At 38.3% G+C, this 20,519-nt stretch overlaps 1 protein-coding gene across 1 annotated transcript in view; it reads left to right on the top strand.

Moving 5' to 3' along the window:
• The window catches only part of LOC145444483 (mucin-5AC-like), a 28,882-nt gene that overhangs the window by 7,734 nt on the left and 629 nt on the right, over positions 1-20,519 (top strand). The window contains exons 17-52 of the mRNA XM_080322472.1: positions 1,188-1,225; positions 2,079-2,213; positions 2,283-2,412; positions 4,176-4,314; positions 4,374-4,484; positions 4,944-5,186; positions 5,258-5,368; positions 6,631-6,780; positions 6,837-6,993; positions 7,232-7,383; positions 7,449-7,548; positions 7,615-7,664; positions 8,240-8,456; positions 8,886-8,958; positions 9,019-9,115; positions 9,168-9,282; positions 11,014-11,072; positions 11,131-11,350; positions 11,668-11,720; positions 11,781-11,970; positions 13,187-13,239; positions 13,295-13,469; positions 13,533-13,675; positions 13,742-13,837; positions 13,892-13,997; positions 14,349-14,467; positions 14,523-14,667; positions 15,285-15,465; positions 15,532-15,634; positions 15,693-15,882; positions 18,691-18,792; positions 18,857-18,897; positions 18,952-19,106; positions 19,196-19,368; positions 20,279-20,380; positions 20,448-20,488. Coding sequence (XP_080178598.1) covers positions 1,188-1,225; positions 2,079-2,213; positions 2,283-2,412; positions 4,176-4,314; positions 4,374-4,484; positions 4,944-5,186; positions 5,258-5,368; positions 6,631-6,780; positions 6,837-6,993; positions 7,232-7,383; positions 7,449-7,548; positions 7,615-7,664; positions 8,240-8,456; positions 8,886-8,958; positions 9,019-9,115; positions 9,168-9,282; positions 11,014-11,072; positions 11,131-11,350; positions 11,668-11,720; positions 11,781-11,970; positions 13,187-13,239; positions 13,295-13,469; positions 13,533-13,675; positions 13,742-13,837; positions 13,892-13,997; positions 14,349-14,467; positions 14,523-14,667; positions 15,285-15,465; positions 15,532-15,634; positions 15,693-15,882; positions 18,691-18,792; positions 18,857-18,897; positions 18,952-19,106; positions 19,196-19,368; positions 20,279-20,380; positions 20,448-20,488 — 4,465 coding nt within the window. The remainder of the gene's footprint in view (positions 1-1,187; positions 1,226-2,078; positions 2,214-2,282; positions 2,413-4,175; positions 4,315-4,373; positions 4,485-4,943; positions 5,187-5,257; positions 5,369-6,630; positions 6,781-6,836; positions 6,994-7,231; positions 7,384-7,448; positions 7,549-7,614; positions 7,665-8,239; positions 8,457-8,885; positions 8,959-9,018; positions 9,116-9,167; positions 9,283-11,013; positions 11,073-11,130; positions 11,351-11,667; positions 11,721-11,780; positions 11,971-13,186; positions 13,240-13,294; positions 13,470-13,532; positions 13,676-13,741; positions 13,838-13,891; positions 13,998-14,348; positions 14,468-14,522; positions 14,668-15,284; positions 15,466-15,531; positions 15,635-15,692; positions 15,883-18,690; positions 18,793-18,856; positions 18,898-18,951; positions 19,107-19,195; positions 19,369-20,278; positions 20,381-20,447; positions 20,489-20,519) is intronic.

Genomic DNA, 20,519 nt, shown 5'->3' with positions numbered 1-20,519 from the left:
AACGATCCTAATTCGTTCACATGGATTTTAAAAAGGTGCAAATTGAGCTATATGCGATAGGTGACGAGCATGATTCGTATTGATGCATACCAGCAGGTATCCAATTTTCGATAGCATAAGTATTCGTCCACATCATGGGATGAAAATGATAGTATTGATATGGAAATGCGATTCTAATCCTCCGTTTTCTCGAACAGCACGTTTCAGAAAATAGCATGGTATAGCGCCATTCCCCATATTATAAGGCCCGTAGTTTAGTCGAAGAGCAATACGGAGAAGTTGCATAGGATATGGTGTAAATACTTTGCGCGATTAGTAAACGTTAATAAAAAATATGGTGGACCGTAAAAATGCCATATTGTGTAGCTTAAATTAAAGGCATTACTCCATTTGCTTTTTTCCTTCAACATGTATGTTATCAAGACAAAAGAACCGATAATAATTATAACTCAAAGTACATGACACTGGGAATTGAAAGTGAAATATAAATACTTCTTCTAAAATGTATTTCATGTTTTTAGTCCAGAAATGCTCAAAGGTGGTATGCTAAAATTCTGGGCTTTACTAAACTTTTATGAAAATTAAATGTTGATACGCCGTGAAAACAGCCCCGAAATTCCTCAGGCTATCTTCCTGATTGGAAGATTGAACTACTTCTACTTGACAAACTGAAAATATCGAAAAGTAAGTAAGTAGATCACAAAATATTACGAAGTAGAAGTAGAAGTAACGAAAATCAGACCTACTTGAGTAAGTACCAGAAGTAGAGGAAAACTACTTGAGTACTTCGAAAAAGTAGAAGTACTTCGTTACTGACCACCTCTGCAAACTACAGAGATTTTTATATGATAAATGTCCCAAGTCCCATAGTAGCCTATATCTGTAGCTGTGTCAATAATGTTGAATTACACACAAGCAGGCTACTCACCTCACTTTAGTCACAATATGACAGGCAGAACTTCTTTAATCTGTTTCTTTTGCTTCAACCAGCATATGTATAATTGACATTATGGCATCAAGCCAAGACTGCTGCGTATTCATATTTTTAAATTTTGCATTACGTCTTGGCTGCATGTCTGTTTAAAGCGCCCTTATTAATTTAGAGTTTGTTTGATAATAATTGTTTTCGTGAGTAGAGTATCCAGCAGCAATATGACTCGATTGACAAACAAGCATATTTATTTCAGTGAATGTGAACGTGGAATGATGGAATGCATCTCGAAAAGTAAGGCCAATAATCCTCTCTTCTTTGTATGATGATTAATATGAGTCGTAACAAGGCATGTTAAATATTATGGCAAAAAGCATAAGCGTTAGCCTACGAAGCCTTTCAAAACGCATTGGGAATATTCAAGCTACATTCATAAGTACCTATTACATATACAAAAGCCTAGAGGTGGGCCGTGCTATAAGTCGGCAGTTACGAAAAAATAAGAAGAATATCGGCCTGGTGTAAATGACCATAGTAGTCGACAAACACCATGAATACCCCAAAACAAACAAACAAACAAACCTATTACATACATACATACATGCATACATACATACAACCAAACATATATACATGCATGCATACATACATACATACATGCATACATACATCTGAAACTCTGGTCTGGTTACCAAACTTGCTGGATGTGATTTTCTGGTTCATGTTAGAAACCGGGATTGTGTCATTTAAATTTTGGCGGAATATACATCAACTCATGTCATATACAATATACATACACGCGGTCTGTGCATATGCATACAATGAGTGCATGATCAGCATATGCTGCTGGACAAGGAAGGTGCTGATATAGCCTTGTAAATCTTTCTGAGTCAATCCCGGAAGTGCTGAACTCCAACCAGGGAAGCCACGGTACCAGTTTTACAAATCATCATGTCTTTGGTCTGACCCGGCCGGGGACACCGATCAAGACTCTGGACGTTCACCCATTACGCTATCTTGTTGGTCACATTTAATTACATTTAATACTTGCTCATGGACCTAATACTTGAAATCAGATGTCCGAAATTTCCTCGTTTGATCAATCTCTGCATATCACATCTCTCATCTCTCCCTCTACCTTTGCCAGATGCAACCACTACTTGTTCGCATCAGAATGAAAAGTACTATTCCTGCGATGACGCAAACAGTTTTGATGGAGCGGCATGTGAAGCGAGTTGTGAATATCCCGAAGAAATATGTTTACCTGACGCATGTGTTCCTGGTGAGTAAATTTGAGTTCTTGAGCATTCAATCCTGCATATCCAATAAGTAGGCTATTTGTTCACGCCAGGCTGTGCTTGCAAACCGGGATTTTATCGGGCAAATGATGGCAGTTGCGTTATAAAAGAGGAATGTAGCTGCTTTAATGGGGAAAAATACATCAAACATGGTGATTGGATCATGGATGATTGCAACAAAATGTAAGTCTAATTGTGCTCCACTAGATATATCACTTTATATTCTATAGCAGGGATGGGCAAACTACGGCCCGTTTTGTGCGGCCCACGAAAGCCTGAAGAAACGTTGTAAAAATATTTGATCAAATGTGTGCAAAAAATCAGATTACTGTTTGTAGGCTACTTATTGATTAAACTTTTTCCTAATATATTTCAACATGATAATGATAAGTTATATTCCTACCATAGTAAGTATATATATATTTTATCGATGGCGCGATAGCCCCGGTCTCGCGGCCCATGCATTTTGAAAGGTTTCAATTGCTAAACATCACAGAAACAGGAGGTGAAACGTAAATGACTTAATTCGTAACACGAGTGTGATTTTAGATTGGCAACACGAGCAAGTTTATTATTTTAGTGTTGTACATGTACTTGGAAAACCGATTAGCGAGTGTGTTAGATAGATTCGCTCTTTGTCTCTGAAGAAGTAGAATTGTATTTTAAATTAAATAGTTATGATGCTGTCAGCATTGTGTGTCCTGGAGTTAAACCAAAAGTCCAATCAGAAAATCTATGAACAGATCGCTGCTCACAGACTCAAATTTACATCCAGTTCTGAGAATCGGGACAACCGACTGTCGTCCTCAATTTTGACCATGAGGACGACCAGCTTTTAAATTCTCGTCAATATTTCCAACTCGTGTACGTTATTATCAAATCAATATTTGGTTTGTTTTAAATATACAAATACAGATATATTATTTTCATGTTTTCGTTCACTTTATAATCAAATAATAATTATTGAATTTTGGCTTAGTATCCTCATTTTATATAGTGCGGCCCGAGAATGGATTCAAATGTTGAATGCGGCCCGCGAGCTCAAAAGTTTGCTTACCCCTGGTCTATGGAGTGTCAGTGGTTTGTGTAACAATTAAATTACGGTATGTCTTTACAGCAGGGGTCGCCAACTCAAAACGGGTTGGGGGTCACTTTTCAAGTTACGTGGAGGCCACGGGCCGCATGAATTCAATATCGAGATAAATGAGGCCACACAGTTTAACAATCACATTTTAAAACTACATCAGTACATTGCTATTGTCTTTAACATGGGCGACGGGCATAGCCATAATTTCCACACGAAATAATCTTTTATTAAAGAAATGCAAATATAACAATAATCACTTTTACAATCATCACTTTCATTCTATTCTGAGCTCTGAGCTGCGCATGATACCTGAAAATATTTTTCAGCGATCAAAGAGTCGATATTGGGGTTAGCTACTTGTATCTCGTCGTGAAGCTTGATCTTGTGGAGTAGCCACATAACTTGTTATCTAAGCGTCTCGGTCTTGGCAGTGTCTGCGCCATTGCATATAATATCAAATAATTCTACTTTCATGGAAAGCTATTGCCATCGCCGAGGCCGTATCAGCTAGTGAGGAATGGTCATGTCGGGCTTACGCGAATAGCATATTTTGAAGAACAACAACATTATTTATAAACCGAAATCAATTTCAGCATTACAAAATGCTTAACTAAATGTTCTTCCGGAATCTCAAATCTGGCCGCGGGCCGCAAAATATGACTTCGAGGGCCGCGTGTTGGTGACCCCTGGTTTACAGTAACTTCGCACTAAGTTTTGAATGATGTATATTTGTGAGTGTTATTTCCCAAACTCACAAAATTCATGCCTTTATGCCTACCTGATCAACAAAACCTAATCACCCTAACTCATGGAAATGATAATTTATAGTAATTTTTTGAAGTATACTGTTGCATTGCAGCACTTGCTCTGGTGGAGTATTCAAAAGTACAAACCTGGTCTGTCCAAGTACGTGCTCAGCAGTTGGAGCATCACATTACAAATCATTCGACGGACTTCGATATGATTTTGAAGGCGACTGTGAATATATCCTTTCAACTGTAAATTTTCCATCTCTTTTAAAAGTATTCTGCTTTTCACTGTAATATTCTGTTTTAAGGACTATTGTGCAAATAATCCACATCAAGGACTCTTCAGCGTTGTCACAAGTAACAAACGGTGCGGCTCCACTGGTATGACTTGCTCCAAGTCTATCATAATATCTGTGAAGGTAAGGTCTGCTTCAGACAAGCATAGAGCATTATATTTATTCAGGAGTTCGGGACGATTTATCGTAACAGAGGATAATGCAGCAAGTGTTGACATATGTATTTTGTCTACTGACACGGGCCACTTCATTGTATTGCTTATCCAATATCTGTTTTATGATATCTTCTGCTATTTTTCATTCAGTGTGCAACTGCCCAATGCGCATGGCGTACATTTGCATATTCTTGTTATATCAGTAGCCTAAGGTTAGTGTTTGATCACAATGTTCTGATGCATTTCACTGGGCACTTACCCTTGCAATTGCAGACAGGGTAAATACAAATACAATTGGTTCGACTATGAATACATTAATATAATTTCAAAATGCATGCAAGGATCAAGACCACAGCACTCTGCTGTTGCGAGAAGTGTACATTTCTCAACCAAATAATATTTAATTCATGTAATGGTATGCATGCAGAATCAACGAATAATACTTCAACAAGACAAAGAGGCTATTATTGAAAAAATTGGTGGAGCAAAGGCTTCCCAGATCCACCGAGAAAGCTCTGGTGCCATCACCGGGTACACAGATCATAGCGCAGCAGATACCTTCGTCATAAAGCAGAAAGGACTTTTCACTGTGATCGAAACATGCATCGGATTGACCGTTTTATGGGATAATGGTACAAGGGTATACATTCGACTCACAGAAGAATTTCAGGTCTGCATCACAATATTCAACATTTCTGTCAAAATGTGTCTTTCGACCAACTTGATATTTTAACAAAACAGGGAAAAACGTGTGGACTCTGTGGCAACTTTGACGGAGTTGATGGAAATGATTTTACGGAATCAACTGGCCTGAAAACTGAAGATGTAGTTCAATTTGGGAATAGTTGGAAGGTATTGGAATAGTTCGAATACTTTTTATATTTTTGTCCTTGTGGCATATTATACACCGTCTCATGATATACAAACACACGATCTGTGCATACTGCATATGCATTATGCATACCATGAGTGCATGATGTACATATGCCGCTGGACAATCACAGTGTAGAAATAGCCTTGTAAGGCATTTAAGTCTTGTACCACCCCTCCATGCTATTTCAGAATGATAAACGCTAAATGGGGAAGCCACGGATACCAGATTTAATGATCATGTCTTTGATCGTGGATGTACCGACAACCCACCTATTGAGAAGCCGGACGTTTCACCATTATGCTATTCTGTCAGTTTAGAAGCTGAAGTCTTTATGATTCTCATATAGAGATATGTGTGAGATGTTAGTAGAGTTGAGTACAAACAAATTTCATGAGGACTATTAATTTCCTTCGTAATCTGGAGAGCCAATTAACAGAAAACCAACAGATTACTAGATTGTAACATTTATCCCAAACCAACATATCTACTGCAGATTAACCTGTTGTGTCGAAGCTACACGCGACCAGTTTGTGGATTTTTTTTTGCAAGTTTTGAAGTATCACATCCAGCCTTTTAACCTTTACAGGCAAAGCCTTATTGTGTACTTCGAAAAAGTAGAAGTACTTCCTTACTGACCACCAGGGTTGTAACCAAGTCACAAGGCTCTGAGTCACAAGTCAATCTCACTTTTTTTTAGTTTTGACTCGAGTCAAGTCGAGTCATTTTCAATTCGCTACCGAGTCAAGTCCGAATCCAAGTCATCGAGCAGAGGTTCGAGTCCGAGTCATGGTATTATGACTCGAGTCCAAGTCCAAGTCACTGGGTTGACTGCTCGATTTCCAGATAAAGTCTTGCTAAACCCACTGTTATAACTCTGTTTGGTGACATCGACGGGTTCGCATGCATAATATACTAATTTTCCTCAGTTTTAATAGTTTCTGCTCGCATTTTCAAGTACCAGTACCAATGGACGAACTCCCAATAGGGTGGTTATAGTTTACTACTCTTTGAAATTACAATAAAACGTCGCTCTTGGCCGTCTGAGTCTCGAGTCATATGGCTTGGTTCGAGTCATGCGTAATGACACGAGTCCAAGTCGAGTCAATACACATATTGACTCGAGTCGAGTCATTTCCGTATTTTGAGAAAATGACTCGAGTCATCAGAAAATCGTGACTCGAGTCATTACAACCCTGCTGACCACCTCTGGATATAGTTCTTACTTTATCGTGTATTTCAGTTGATTGGACAAAACAAAATGTGTCCCGACACAACATGGCTCATCCAAGCGAATGCTACCTGTAGTGATCCGTCAAGGAAGGACTGGGCAGGTAGAAAGTGTCATACTATCACCGACGTTCGTGGACCATTTGCAGAATGCCATTCTGTGGTACGTTACCTGGTTTCAGACAATATCCTTCATCTTCCTAAATGTATTTCCTTCAGGTGGATCCTAGAGAGTATTTTGACATCTGCGTGTATGACACTTGTGGCTGTGACAGTGGAGGGGACTGTGAATGTCTCTGCACATCTATTGCACACTATGCACATGTATGTGCAAACAAGGGAGTAGCCATCAACTGGAGAACTAATAATTTATGTCGTAAGTACAGAAGAGTTTTATTTCCTTTTGGATCTTCCGATATTGTGGATATATCGGGTATTCTAGGCTAGAATATTGCCTCAAAAGACCGTTTTTTTTTATATAGTGGCAGTAAATTGATAGACTTTTCCAACTGATTTCGACTCCTTCCTACCATTTCAAGGTATAGCAATCTTTTGGTGTTTGAATTATGAAAATGTTGGTAAACTCTATCCGAATATTTATTCCTGTTTTTCAGCTATAATGTGCGAACAATATAATGACGACGAAGACATATGTTTGTGGCACTACCGACCTTGCGCTACCTGCATCACTGACACATGCTGCGAATGTCTTCAACCTCGGGATACACAATGGTGTGTTGAAGGATGCTTTCCGAAGTGCCCGAGTGTAAGAATTAACTCCATATATGCATGGAATGGATATAATATAATTCACAATATCAAATTTGGTAGGGATACATCCTTGATGAGATGACTCAAAAATGCATTGCCGCACCGGAAAGGAATACGCAATGTACGTGGTTTTCAAGTCAAAACATTTGCCATACATGCAGTAAGTGTCTGCTATTCTGGTGGCGGGTAGAGGTTTAAATTTTGATCTTTCTATATTTCTTTTTAGAAAAATGTGATATTTGCAAGACAGAGTTTGGTGCTTCCATGCAGATACAGGTCTTCTTGAGAATTTGCATCAATTTTAGAATATTTCAACTGTTATTATGCCATCATAACTCCCGTTTCTTTAGTTAGTTTTGCTTTTTTCTTGTTTTCACTATAGGGTCAACGATGATGTGAACATTGCAGCAAAGTTATGATCTCATTCAGTTATGTCAAGAACAAAAAATAATTCATGAAGTGCCCAACACTGTATCTTGATATGCTGAATGCATTTAGTGACAAATATAATTGGATTATCTTATTCTACTTGATTTCGATCAGCATTCGGTAAATACCAATATGCCTCCTCAAATAAGTTGTATTGAAATCACGTTACGGCAGTATGATCAAGGTGGTTGTTATGAAATTAAGTATAATATTTATGAGTTCACAAGTAGGTTCCGGTATTTGCGCTATGTAATCAGTTTATTTTGACTACTACACTTTGACTGGATCTAATTTTACGCTCTCGAGTTCTGAATTCTGTCAAGTAGAACCAGCGGACTATGGCATCACAAATCCAAACCATGGAATGCAGTTTGAAATTTTAGTAGGCTACACCGTCTAATCGTAACGTCGAAAACTTTCAGCCTGGTCAGACGGTGTACTCCCCGCACGAGACGGATTCGTGTCTTGTTGAATGGTGCGCCGCTGCTACCACTGGTGACCTTTGCTACAATGGAACAGTTGAAATCTATGAATGCGAGGAGGAATATCCAATTGAGCCCTATGATGATCGATATTACATTCAAAACTGTTGGAATTCCACAACCGCTGAATGCAAGAATTGTAGAGAATGCGAATTAAGTACGAGCTAACATTTTATCCTTATGATTTACTGTTGTAAGATATACTTTGAAAGTCATCCCCGTGTATATTATATATTCTACAATATCACCTGTTATTTGATGTAACATAGCGACATTTAAGAATGAAGGTACTAGACATGATCCTGTATGAGCAAATTGAGTAAGCCACAGATGGGATACGGCTGGTAATTGTGGATGATTAAATCTGTCTTTATTGAGCAGCAGCTGGTTATAGTACACCTTAAGTATGGGCAGATGAACAGACAAATCTCTGTGATGACTCTCCTAATCTCATTAAACTGATGCCATGATGAAAATTTCATGCTGAACATCAACCTTGCCAATGCAAATTTCTCATTTTCTATGGTGGGATTAATCATCAACATTGCTGTATTTGATTTGGGGTGAAATTATTGTTAAAATTCAGTCTGCAAGCAAAGAAATGACTCGTGTGAACCTGGAAAAACTCCTGAAGATGCTCCTTGGAGAAAAGTTATACCGTAGGGTTCATCGGATGAATTGTGTAATGATCCGAAATTTTATGAACCTTCCCTGAACAGGATACTTCCCGTGCCAGAGATGGGTCCTAAAACCTACTGTGTGGATTACACCTGCGAGAGTCATCCAGTGGCAACAGAGCCTGAGTGTTTTATTCAGGTATGCAAAATACAATTTCGACTTTATGTTTCATTTCACGTTGTTGTTGTAGAGAGAAAGTCGAGTACTGTGTGCTCAAAGCATAGATGAAATATTTTGCGAGGAGCATGAAGTGCTTCAAGCTCGGCCAACGGGGGATGAATGCTGTCCTGAAAAGTATCATTGTGGTGAGCAATTCTTGCGTTGTCAGGATTACACAATATAATCAGTCAAAATAGGCAATGATGTTACTCGAGTCAAATTTTGATTTTTGTTATTGAATTTTAGTGTAGTGCAAATTATGTGGAACCAAGGTCAACCAAGGATCCAAAATGTTAAATATTATGGCCATAAAAGAATGTCAAAATGTCAAGCTTATGTAATGCCCATCTAGGTCTGGTACAGAAATTACCGATGGAGTTACAAAAATTACGTATATGGTCTTAGAGAAAATCTGATTCATAAACTGCCTTGCCACCAGCAACATCCCACCAATATTACAATTACAATTTATAGTCTCTTCAAATTTGAGTACGTACTCGAATCATAGAGCCCAGCCTTTACTGCTCAGTACACTCGACAATCAGGGGTTGAGCAAATAAAAAGCCTTCTCATTGACAACTATTCATGTATACTGGCATAGTTATATCAATACTTTCCCTGTATGCCACCTACTCTTCAAATGTGGATTTCTGTATTTTGGTGGCAAAAAGGGTTGTGATTGAAGTGGGTTACCAATAAAAGTAGAGGCATTGAACTATAGATTCAAAGACGGTGCACAAAACAGCAAATATCGGAATGCCATTGGTACCATGCCACAATTGTAACATATTGATTTTGACTGTTTGCTTTACAATATTCTATAATTTTATCAAAATACACCAGCCAAGGCTGTGTCAACAAAACGTGTATCATCTAAAATAGTACATTAAACGCTCTCGTATTCGACATTTCGTGCTGGTGACGTCACATTTTGTGTTACGATTGTTGATATACGCTGTTCTTTTGAATTCTCTACTAGTTGCTGACGATTAGCCGAAAATATTCAGGTTCATTTCAATATGAATGTACTATTCAATTGTATATTGAAGTTCTGTACCTCCAAGAAGCTGCTCAAATATTCTATACGTTAAACAATTTCAAAATCGGACATCATTTTTTATCGTCAATAGATATCGTCATTTATTGAAGACAGCCTAGTCTAGGGATTCTAATGTTTGCTGGCGATAAAATCCAGGGTTGTAATGACTCGAGTCATGACTCGACTCGAGTCATGATTTTCTGATGACTCGACTTGACTCGAGTCATTTTCCTAAAATACGGAAATGACTCGACTCGAGTCAATCTGTGTATTGAATCGACTTGGACTCGAGTCATCGCACATGAATCGAACCAAGTCATATGACTCGAGACTCAGACGGCCAAGACCGACATTTCATTGTAATGTTGAAGAATAGTTAAGTAATCACACTATTGGGAGTTTGTCTATTGGTACTCGTACTTGAAAATGTGACACGAAACCACTAAAAGTTAGGAAAATTAGTATATTATAAATGCGAACCATTCAATATCACCAAACAGAGTTATAAAAAGTGGGTTTAACTGGAAATTGAGCAGTCAACACAATGACTTGGACATGGACTTGAGTCATAATACCATGATTCGGACTCGACCCTCTGCTTGATGACTTGGACTTGAATCGGTGGTGAATTGAAATTGACTGGACTTGACTCGACTCAAAACTAGAAAAGTGAGATTGACTTGTGACTTGGAGCCTTGTGACTTGGTTACAACCCTGATAAAATCTATTAGGCCTAGTATAGTACCTAGCAGGCTTTGATGTCTTAATTTAAACACAATCTCGATATGAAGGTGCTAGTATTGCTAAATCCTTTTAAAATTTGGGCATTTGCTTTCAGTTTGTGAGGTGTGCACACTGACTGAAAACGGAGTAGGGACATTCATGAAGCATATTCTGGTAAAAAGCTTGATTTGATGACGTGTTATTGTGAATTTCATAATTTTTGATTCACCAGCCTGGAGAGAGAAATGAATGGTGCGAATCGGAAGAGAATTCCAATTGCTGTTACAAAGATATTTGTGCTGATGCTACAAATACATTCAACGATTCGAAATGTCCCGTTGTGACACGGATACAGGCAAATTGCAGTAATACGTCTGTCCCCACATGCCAACCGGGATATGTTTGGGTGAACAAAACTCGAGCTGGAGATTGCTGCCCATGGGGAGAATGCGGTAGGTTATATGACACTAACTTGGAAAACTAGTACCACTGCTCTTTTTTAGATAATGTACCGTATACTATCTGCTCTCTAGTATTAAAGCTATAATTAGCTTGAACTATGCTTTAGTATATAAGTAGTAAGCTGAGACACATCATGATTTGGATTTCGCTCAGATATTAGCTTGTCGGCCGATTCAGGATTCTTAAATATTAGTGCCGGGTCAAGTGTGTGCTCAAATGATATACTTGTCCAAGTCAATTGCAGACTGTGCTACATTGGAATCATGTGCAATGTTTGATTGATATAGTAAGTATTCTTTCTTCATAGAATGTGACTGCTGTTACGATTACAATGAGCTTAATGAAAGGAGTGAAAAACCGGTATGGTTGTTTTTGCCATTTCATGATGTGACATGATTAATATCAAAATTGATGTCGAAGGTTGGAGAGCGGTGGACGAAAAAATGCTTGAAATTTACGTGCGAAGCGAATGCTCGCGATTCCACTGGCTGTTTTGTGCCACAAAACCATGAAAACATCACATGCCCACCAAAACCAGAATGTGGCTATAACGAAAGATTGACCAGCGTCTTGATGAATGAGGATGATTGTTGTGAAACATATGAGTGCGGTAAGTATATTTGATATGATAATGCGATGACATGACATAGTGATGTATATGTTGGTGGATGAAGTTCCCAAACAAATATATTTCGCCCGTACATTCATTTTTTATAGTTTTCCAGTACAAAACTTCAAAAAATTGAAACTTAAAAAAACACTTAACGGTTCTCAAACTTTTTTCGGCATGCCCCCCTTGATGATAGCAAAGAAATTAGCACCCCCCTTATCGTCACATCAAAAAATATTTAAGAGATCAACCAGAATGTTTGCAATCCCAACGCACTGTTTAGTGGCATCATAAGTGTTATGGCTGTTGAGACACTTCTCAAATATGAAATTCGGACTATACACAGAGCAAATAGTCATGAAGTTGGAAAAAATTACTAGATGAATATTTTTTTAAACCTATCATGTGCAATGGCAGCATGTAGCACATGATATTTTAGAGATTTTGGTGCTTAATCCGCTCCATGAACCCAATTGATCTTGGCTTAAACATACCTGACCAAAAGCCAAATCAAAAACCATTGGCACAACAATTACCAGTTACACTTCATCCAGGAACATCTTATGAGTTATGATTAGTGCAAGGTTTGGTATCAGTCGAAATCTAGCATTACTGTGTGCATGGTACGATGCAATTATGAATCGAAATATAATTAGTAGGATTATTGCCATTGTTGTTAATTTCTCTGCAGCGGCTTCGCGTCTCCCCTCTGATGCTTTCACGCCCCCAATTTGAAAACTGCTGCTCTAGTGCCTGTAACAATCTTCTTAAGTAGGTTCTGACTATTGAAACGGGAATTCGAAAATGAAATTTCAGAGGTTTTTTGGGATTATGTGTCCTAGATATTCATCCTACCAATACCTTGTACAATATGTACATTCAAGAGTATATAACTGCCTCCTAATTTTTGCATTCCTATTTGATGAATAACACTGCGAAAGGCTGCAACTCGCAAACAGTTCCCTTGTTGTGTAATAATACGGGGATTCAAATCAATCCATGAACTATGTTTTCATGTGACAAATTTTAAGAAAAAATAAGTGGTCTAACAACTAAACGACTGATACATTCCAATTAGCGGACATCTGGATGAGTAGTCCAATACAGTAAAATTATTTTGCTACCAACCAATGACTGTATGTCTGTGTTTATCACAATATCTAGCTATGAATATAATGGAGTCGAATAATTCAAACTCGTAGATTTTGTGTTCCAGTTTGCCACAGCGAATGTCGTGTAACAATTGATGGGAAAGTCAAGGTTTTTGAGGTGAGACCTTACAGCTGATTGTACAATCCATCGTTAACATATCACACAAAAACAGATCGATGATGAATTCATCGGTCCTAGCGGATGTTGGCAACAATGTGTCAATGGCTCGGAAGTTACAGACTGTCCCGTCCCAAGTGATATTTGTCAAGAACCATCGAGCTGCAGAGAATGCCAAATTATTTCACAAGTTGTTGCAGATTCGTGTGGTTGCGATCAGAATCGATGTGGTCAGTTTGGGTTTCGATTACAAGGTCGATACGCGAATGATAACAGTGTTCTAACTCATTCAGAGTACATCAAGAAATGCCCACCAATCAGCTGTTCCCGACCTTTTATAAAGAAACTTAATGAGTCTGCCGATGCCTGCAAGTCGCCATGTTATTATTGTGACTGTGATGAATGTTTGGATGATTACCAGAATACAACATACGCAGTAATATGAATTATTTTGCTATACGTACAAGCCATTTTTCTTGTATGTGAATTTTACATTTATCAGATTGGAACATCCTATACACGTGTGGAAAAGTTGCCTGCCACATGCTACAATTGTACCTGCACCTCTGAAATTGATGTCGACAAATGTCCGAAGGAGGTTAGTCTCGGGCTAATATTATATTACAGTTTTTATTATTGAATTGCTTTTTAGGTCTGTATTCCACAACACTGCAAAGATGTACAGAAATGTCCTAACGACTATGAAACGCCAGTCATTGAACAAAATGAATGTGGGTGCAACATCCTAGTTAGATGCGGTAGGTGTGCCTTACATTGATATCATTGAATCACCATTCTTTGAGATTTAGAGAACTTGTACCTACAAATCCCTGAAATTTGTGCAGTTTTATTCTATGCAAAATTACCTGGTTCGAAATAAATCAAGTATTTGTTTCAGAAATATATTCTAGTAAGAAATGCACCAACTCATTTCGAATTTGCCTGTTTAAGCGCACTCTAACACCATTTATAATCTCGTATTGACTAATAATAAATTAATTTCTGGTATAGTTGTATGGTATTTTGATGATTAAATCACCTCCAAACTATGAGAAATTCTCAGTACAACAGAAACTTCATTACAGCATGTTTAAGCATATGATTTTCAGAATGCAACCACTGTATGTTTGCTGACAAAATCTTGGAAGGCAAAGAGCCAGGGCAAACATGGACTAGTGGAAATATATCTCTCGGTTGCTATGATACTTATCATTGCTCTTCATACAATGTAAGCAATTGTTTCAACGCTCCAAAATTTTACATGACAATTGTATTTGTCTCAGGCGCCACTTCAGTGTTTCAATGTGACTAAAGAAAGATTATCATGTGAAACGATAGCAGAATGTAAAACCGGATTTAAACTTGTGAACGATGAATCCAGGAGCTGTTTCTATGACGATGGGGAGTACTGTGAACGGAAGTCTTGTGGTAATTCTCAATTTGCGTAGTGCTACCGTTGTAATGCACTGGCAGATGGTGTCAGACTCCGAATTTATCACGTATCGTAAAATTGTGTGTGAACTTTGGATTAGAACAGCCTAAACGACCTAAGCAAAAGAAAGACGTTCAATTATACAGCTAAATAATTTTACTACAGTCTTTATAATAAATTAGAACAATAGCTATGTATTCAATACACTCCACTTTGACTACCATGATAATTTCCCAACACATTCGTACACCGATGCAATGTTTCACAAGGATTAGCTATCTTCATGCATTCAATCATTTAAAAAACGAATTAGTAAATTTTGTTTGTTTACCGAGTACTAACTCTGTGAGTACCAATGCACCAGTATCATACCGTTATTCAATTCTAATCATTTAGTGCATTTCGTATTGGCATATATAGTCCTGGGCATTTGCAAAAAGTCCCTGAGCCCGAACAAATTCCAACATACAGGGAACACGCGTCTATCTTGTCTGTACTCTGCATCCATCTCAGTTGCTATTGTGGAATCGGATCTTATCAATTTATCGCTCCAGTTACCCCTCTTGTTTTGTATGATCATCCTATCGAGTAAATCAACTTTATTTGCATTAAGTGTGTGAAAATTGCCGGTTCGAGGGCGTATTCTACGTACCCGGCACTAATTGGACGAAAGATTGCATCGACTACACGTGCACTAGTGAGCCAGATCCTCATGATCCAGATGGATGTTTCTATCTTCAAAGCAATGTACAACCATGTCCGAGTCCGGACTTGAACTGCGTTAACTGCCGTGTGTAAGATTGAACTGTTCTGAACCAAAATATATACTGCAATATTTAATTTCCGTGGATGAATCGCAGTCAGTATCTGAGGCAGAAAAGACAAGTACCCGAACACTGTTGCGATGTGTGGGATTGCAAACCGGAATTGTTCTGCGAAAAGGATGACAGAGAAAGAGTGCCGGTATCTTTAAATGTTCCTTGACAGTATTACGAGGTGTCGCTATTCCCATGTATTACAGAATGGAACAATTTGGGAGCCTAAAGCCTGCCATAAAGTACAGTGCGTCGTTACTAAAGAGGATTGGGCGGAAGAAATATGTCCGGATATCATACCTGTTGAATACTGCGAAGAAGATAAAACTGTCTGCGGCTCCTGTCAAACAACAAATATCATACGAGATGACTGTGATTGCCCTGTAGTCCAATGTGGTAAGTATTTGATCTTGTGTCATATTTATCTTCACCTCTTTCGTCACCAACACGACAACGTAATGGTAGAGCATCCAGTATCTTGATTGGTAGGTCGTGGGTTCAAGTCCTAGCCTAGTCAGACCAAAGACTTGATAGTACAACTGGTATCCGCGGATACATGCGAGAGGAAAAATGTTGGTACTGACTCAATAAATCAACGTTTCCTTCAGATCTGCATTGGCAAAAGCACCTCGATACTGTAGACCAGTGCTTTTCAACCTGTGTGACGGTTCGCACTTGTGCGAATGTAAAAAATTGCAGTGCGAATGACGAACATGGTGCGAACGGTGCGAATGAAAATTCCGGATGAGTGCGAATGAAAATTGTTTTCTCTGACCTGGAATAATTCAAATAAACCTAATATGAAATTCGAAGGCAGTGTAACTTTTGTTGCTGCGACGCAATAGTAAAACTTGTTGAAATTACGACCCACCACTAATCGTAGCTCTCACAAGCCATAGTGAATTGATATTTTCGCACTATAATTATCACGTTACCAAAAGCCTGGTTTGGAAGCTTGTGTATTGGCAGACATACAGTTATCAGCCCGTTTGAGCCTGCAACAGACTGGAAAAATTACGTTAAATTGATATTCTGCTTACTTTCGCTAAACAATCATCATACTTTCGTAATACCTGTTCGATTAGCGCGAGGCACGAGGATAGTAGTATAAATACCTTCATTACAGACTCCCATTTGCAAGTTACTGTAACGCAAATTTTACCCCTTCAAGGGTTATTAAAGTATGGATCGCAAAGGGTATAATTTTGGATGTGTATGTAATATTTGTTGAATTTATTGAACCCTGCGATAGTTTTTAGAAATCTAAGATCTAGGTGTTGGGTAGGCCTACTGTAGCACATAAGCAAGACACGCAGGAAATATGGCTTTATCGTGAGAATTCATGATAAGATTTGTCCGACTCTTTTTTTTCTCCTGGAAAACATGGTCGAAGACCGTTGGGATGAGCTAGGCCTACTGTAGGAACTAGGGATGTGCAACGAGCGAGTTCAGGTCTATGAGACTCATTCATTCCGAGGCCAACCGCTTCTGCTTCGGGTCACATGAAGACGTAAAGTTTTGGCCAACAAACGGCTGATAAAATGCGGTGCCAAAACATAAGCGTCGACAAAACCGTGGTCAAAAATGACTGATACTGGACGGCTAAACCATTCGATAAGGATATGCTCCGTTGTCGGCACGGAATAGTCCCGTTCTTGCAAACTGAGTAGACAGCAGTACATCTGCGACACGCAGAGGAATTTAATTCACCCTAATTTGAAATCGCATGCGTCAGATATATTTTGTAGAGTTGTGTTGGATAGAATTGTGGTGTGCGCGTTCTGTATGTCATGCATATCCGTAAAATCATAGCATACTACTTTAATTTTAAAAATGAATTCATTTTCATGGGTGAGGCTGGGGTCATGAGATGCCACAAAAACTCAGAATTTGGTGTTGTAGTCTAAAAAACTGGTTTAACGTTATTAAACTGTCATGAATTCTCAAGTTAGATTGAGCTGAAGAGCAGAACACACAGTATCGTGAGTTTATTTGCTCTTCCCACATACTCGCGAGACAGAAAATGGGAAATCGAAAAAAAAAGACGGACCAACTTACGTATCATAAGGTAGCGAGCTCTAATGTTCCCACCTTCCTTGATCGTTTGGACCTTATTTTCCAAAACATAAGGCAATAGCCTCAACACAAACATGTGGGTTTTTCACCCTTTCGACATACTGGAGCCTCATCCCAGACCTTTTTGTCAGCTCTCAAAATCGATTTCTTCCAGCAAGCGTTGTATATTGGATAGGAGTGCAGAACAGATTTTAAGACATGGCCGTCCAAGCACTAATAGACGTTCTTGTACAAAACCCAACAACTTGTTTGGCCGAGACGGGTTTTAGTGAAATAGTCGAAATCAAAACGAGCGAAAATAGTAGGGTTTTGAATGACACACTTGATAGCATAAGATAGATAGTAGCCAATTTGTTGCACATCTGAGCAAATAAATGTTGTATTTACATCTTCTTTTTGTGTAACAATTTTCGGTTAGTTTGTGCGAATGAGATTTATTTTACAAAAAAAGTGCGAATGAAGCTAAAAAAGGTTGAAAAGCACTGCTGTAGACGAAAATGATACTTCCTGGTGTGGGATACCTCTCGGGTGGTCGGTGTAGTAATACTGTCCTTTTGTCAAATCCCTCGAGTAAATGATGATTTCCAATGTAAAATGAAGTGGTCTAGACACAGTTACTGATTTCTTAATCTCTTCTTAAATAGTGAACAAGCCACATTACATAGAAACGGTTTTATCACTCCACAGAGAGCATTCTTTACAAGATATCGTGGATCATTGCTGTGTGGTGTTTATTGGATAATGCCTATCTATTGATAAGAGATGATTGGCCGGATCTTCGACTGAGTCAACTTTGCATTTGGGTATTTATGATGTCATTTGTAGTTTATGAGCAATCAATACGACTACCTTCACATACATTTTTCTTGCATTTCACTTGATTTTTACTTGATTCCTACTTTATTTCACCCATTCAGTTGCAACAAGGAAATTGTATTCTGTAAAATAGAGCATTTTCATTCCTTCAGTAACGGTAGATCTGTAGTGTCTCTATCGAGACTACATTTGATCTTGTCGCATCCTTCGCTCTATTTTTGCTTCAATACCGTCAGCATTCAATTCAATGAGCATGTACCGCAATTCTCGCAAATAAGAATATTTTGTAAACCAAACAACATTATTTTTCAGATGACAATCCGCAACCTATATCCTGTAGGAACCCTGGGACGAATCAAATTGTCGAGTCTTTTGGCACCGGTGATAGCTGCTTGCCGAGCAAGTCTTGTTGCGGTGAGTATTAATCACAATTTATTGGTATTAATACTGCATTATGATCAGTATTTTTATGATGTAGTTTGTGACACTGCCTGCTACAATGGTGACACCAGACATGAGGTAATGTTACATCAATTATGCACCTTTTACGCATGTCTTAATTTGTCAGTGTAGCTTTTCTCAGTATGGCACGACGAAGATACATGCCAGAGAATGAGATGCGTGCTGCCAGACCAAGCGCTGAATGCTCTTGGATACAACTCCAAAGATGTTGATTATTACAACACAGAAAATTCTTTCAGCAATATATCAAGCCTTCTAAATTACAGGTATTTAAGCAAATAACAGAACTTACTGACAATTACAGGACACCATGGTTTTCAATGGTCCCGTTATCTCTGATATGTTTTTCTTTTAGAAATTTGCTGAATAATACGGGAATGCCTCAATCGTTGTATTCTAACTGCACACAGGATCATTCACTTTGTCCTACGATTTTTAATATCGGATGCGCAAAGCCTATTGAATGCGCACAATGCGAAAAGACTATTGAATCCATGGATAAATGTGGATGCCCTATCTTGACTTGCGGTCAGTATACTTTGAGATGGTCTGTGGAAAAGGTCTTCTAGTTCTTCAGAGTACTTGATTGCTTCAACTTCCACTATTTGCTGAAGTAGTTTCACTTTTGACCATTTAAATATTATATTTGGTTGATCATATAACGCATAATTTTACCTAAAACAGTCAGACTCTGCCTGACTCAACTCTTACTCGAAGTCAAATTTTCAAGTCAATTTCCAAATTATCAAATATTGCACTTCGCAAAACATTCTAACCTATCTGTTATATATGTCAACAGCAGTAGTAATTCATTCACTTGATTTGGTGACATCACAGACAAAACGGCTTAGGCATTCCCTCAACTGCCGATGTAATGGCCTCAACTGGCATTATACTATCAATATAGCCATTCATAAATTTATTCAATAAGCATCACTTGTATGAAAGTAGCTTATGATGCGCACTGGTAAATATCTGTTCACCACACATATGTGAACCCGTCTTCCACTATATGCAAGATTCCAAATAAGATTATCGAGCACCAATAATGGACTACAGTAGCGCAATAGGCTACTTTGTACTTTGTCGCTGTTTCACACAAGTTAACAAACTTCATGTGGTCTAGCATATGTGTATAATTGTATAATGTATATTGTATATTCATCCGGACATTTTCTCAAATATTTGGCGACATGAAATTTTACTCGCAATCGAAAATTTTGAGATGACTTGACTTGAGTCACTCTAAGAATTTGCATGATATGACTAGTCAAAAACTTGCAGTGAAATTACTTGCGACTTAAATGGTAGTGACTTGATGCCAGCACAGTTTCAAGTGGACTGCTTCTGTTGTTAAACCACTAGTACTTCCACTTCTACATCTACATATGTTCTTTGCATTGATTTTAATGTAGGAGTAATATTATTTGTATTTCAGAACCACTGGATTTTCCCAATCACTGTATGGAACCTGGGTCTAATCAAAGGCTAGCAACTTTGGAGACTAATGACATTTGCTTTCCAAGCAAAAACTGTTGCGGTATATCAAAATTTCATACAGTATTGCTTTGATAATGTTCAATACTGAAACAAAAATCTATTTTCAGTATGTGAAACTTCGTGCATACATAAGGGAATCAGGCGTCAAGTAAGTCACATGTACAATCTTGTTATTGCAG

The sequence above is a fragment of the Botryllus schlosseri genome, chromosome 8 (assembly GCF_051294905.1).
Source record: "Botryllus schlosseri isolate E-star chromosome 8, Bs_hap1, whole genome shotgun sequence".
Taxonomy (NCBI): Eukaryota; Metazoa; Chordata; class Ascidiacea; order Stolidobranchia; family Styelidae; genus Botryllus; species Botryllus schlosseri.
This window is presented reverse-complemented; position numbering and strand designations above follow the sequence as displayed.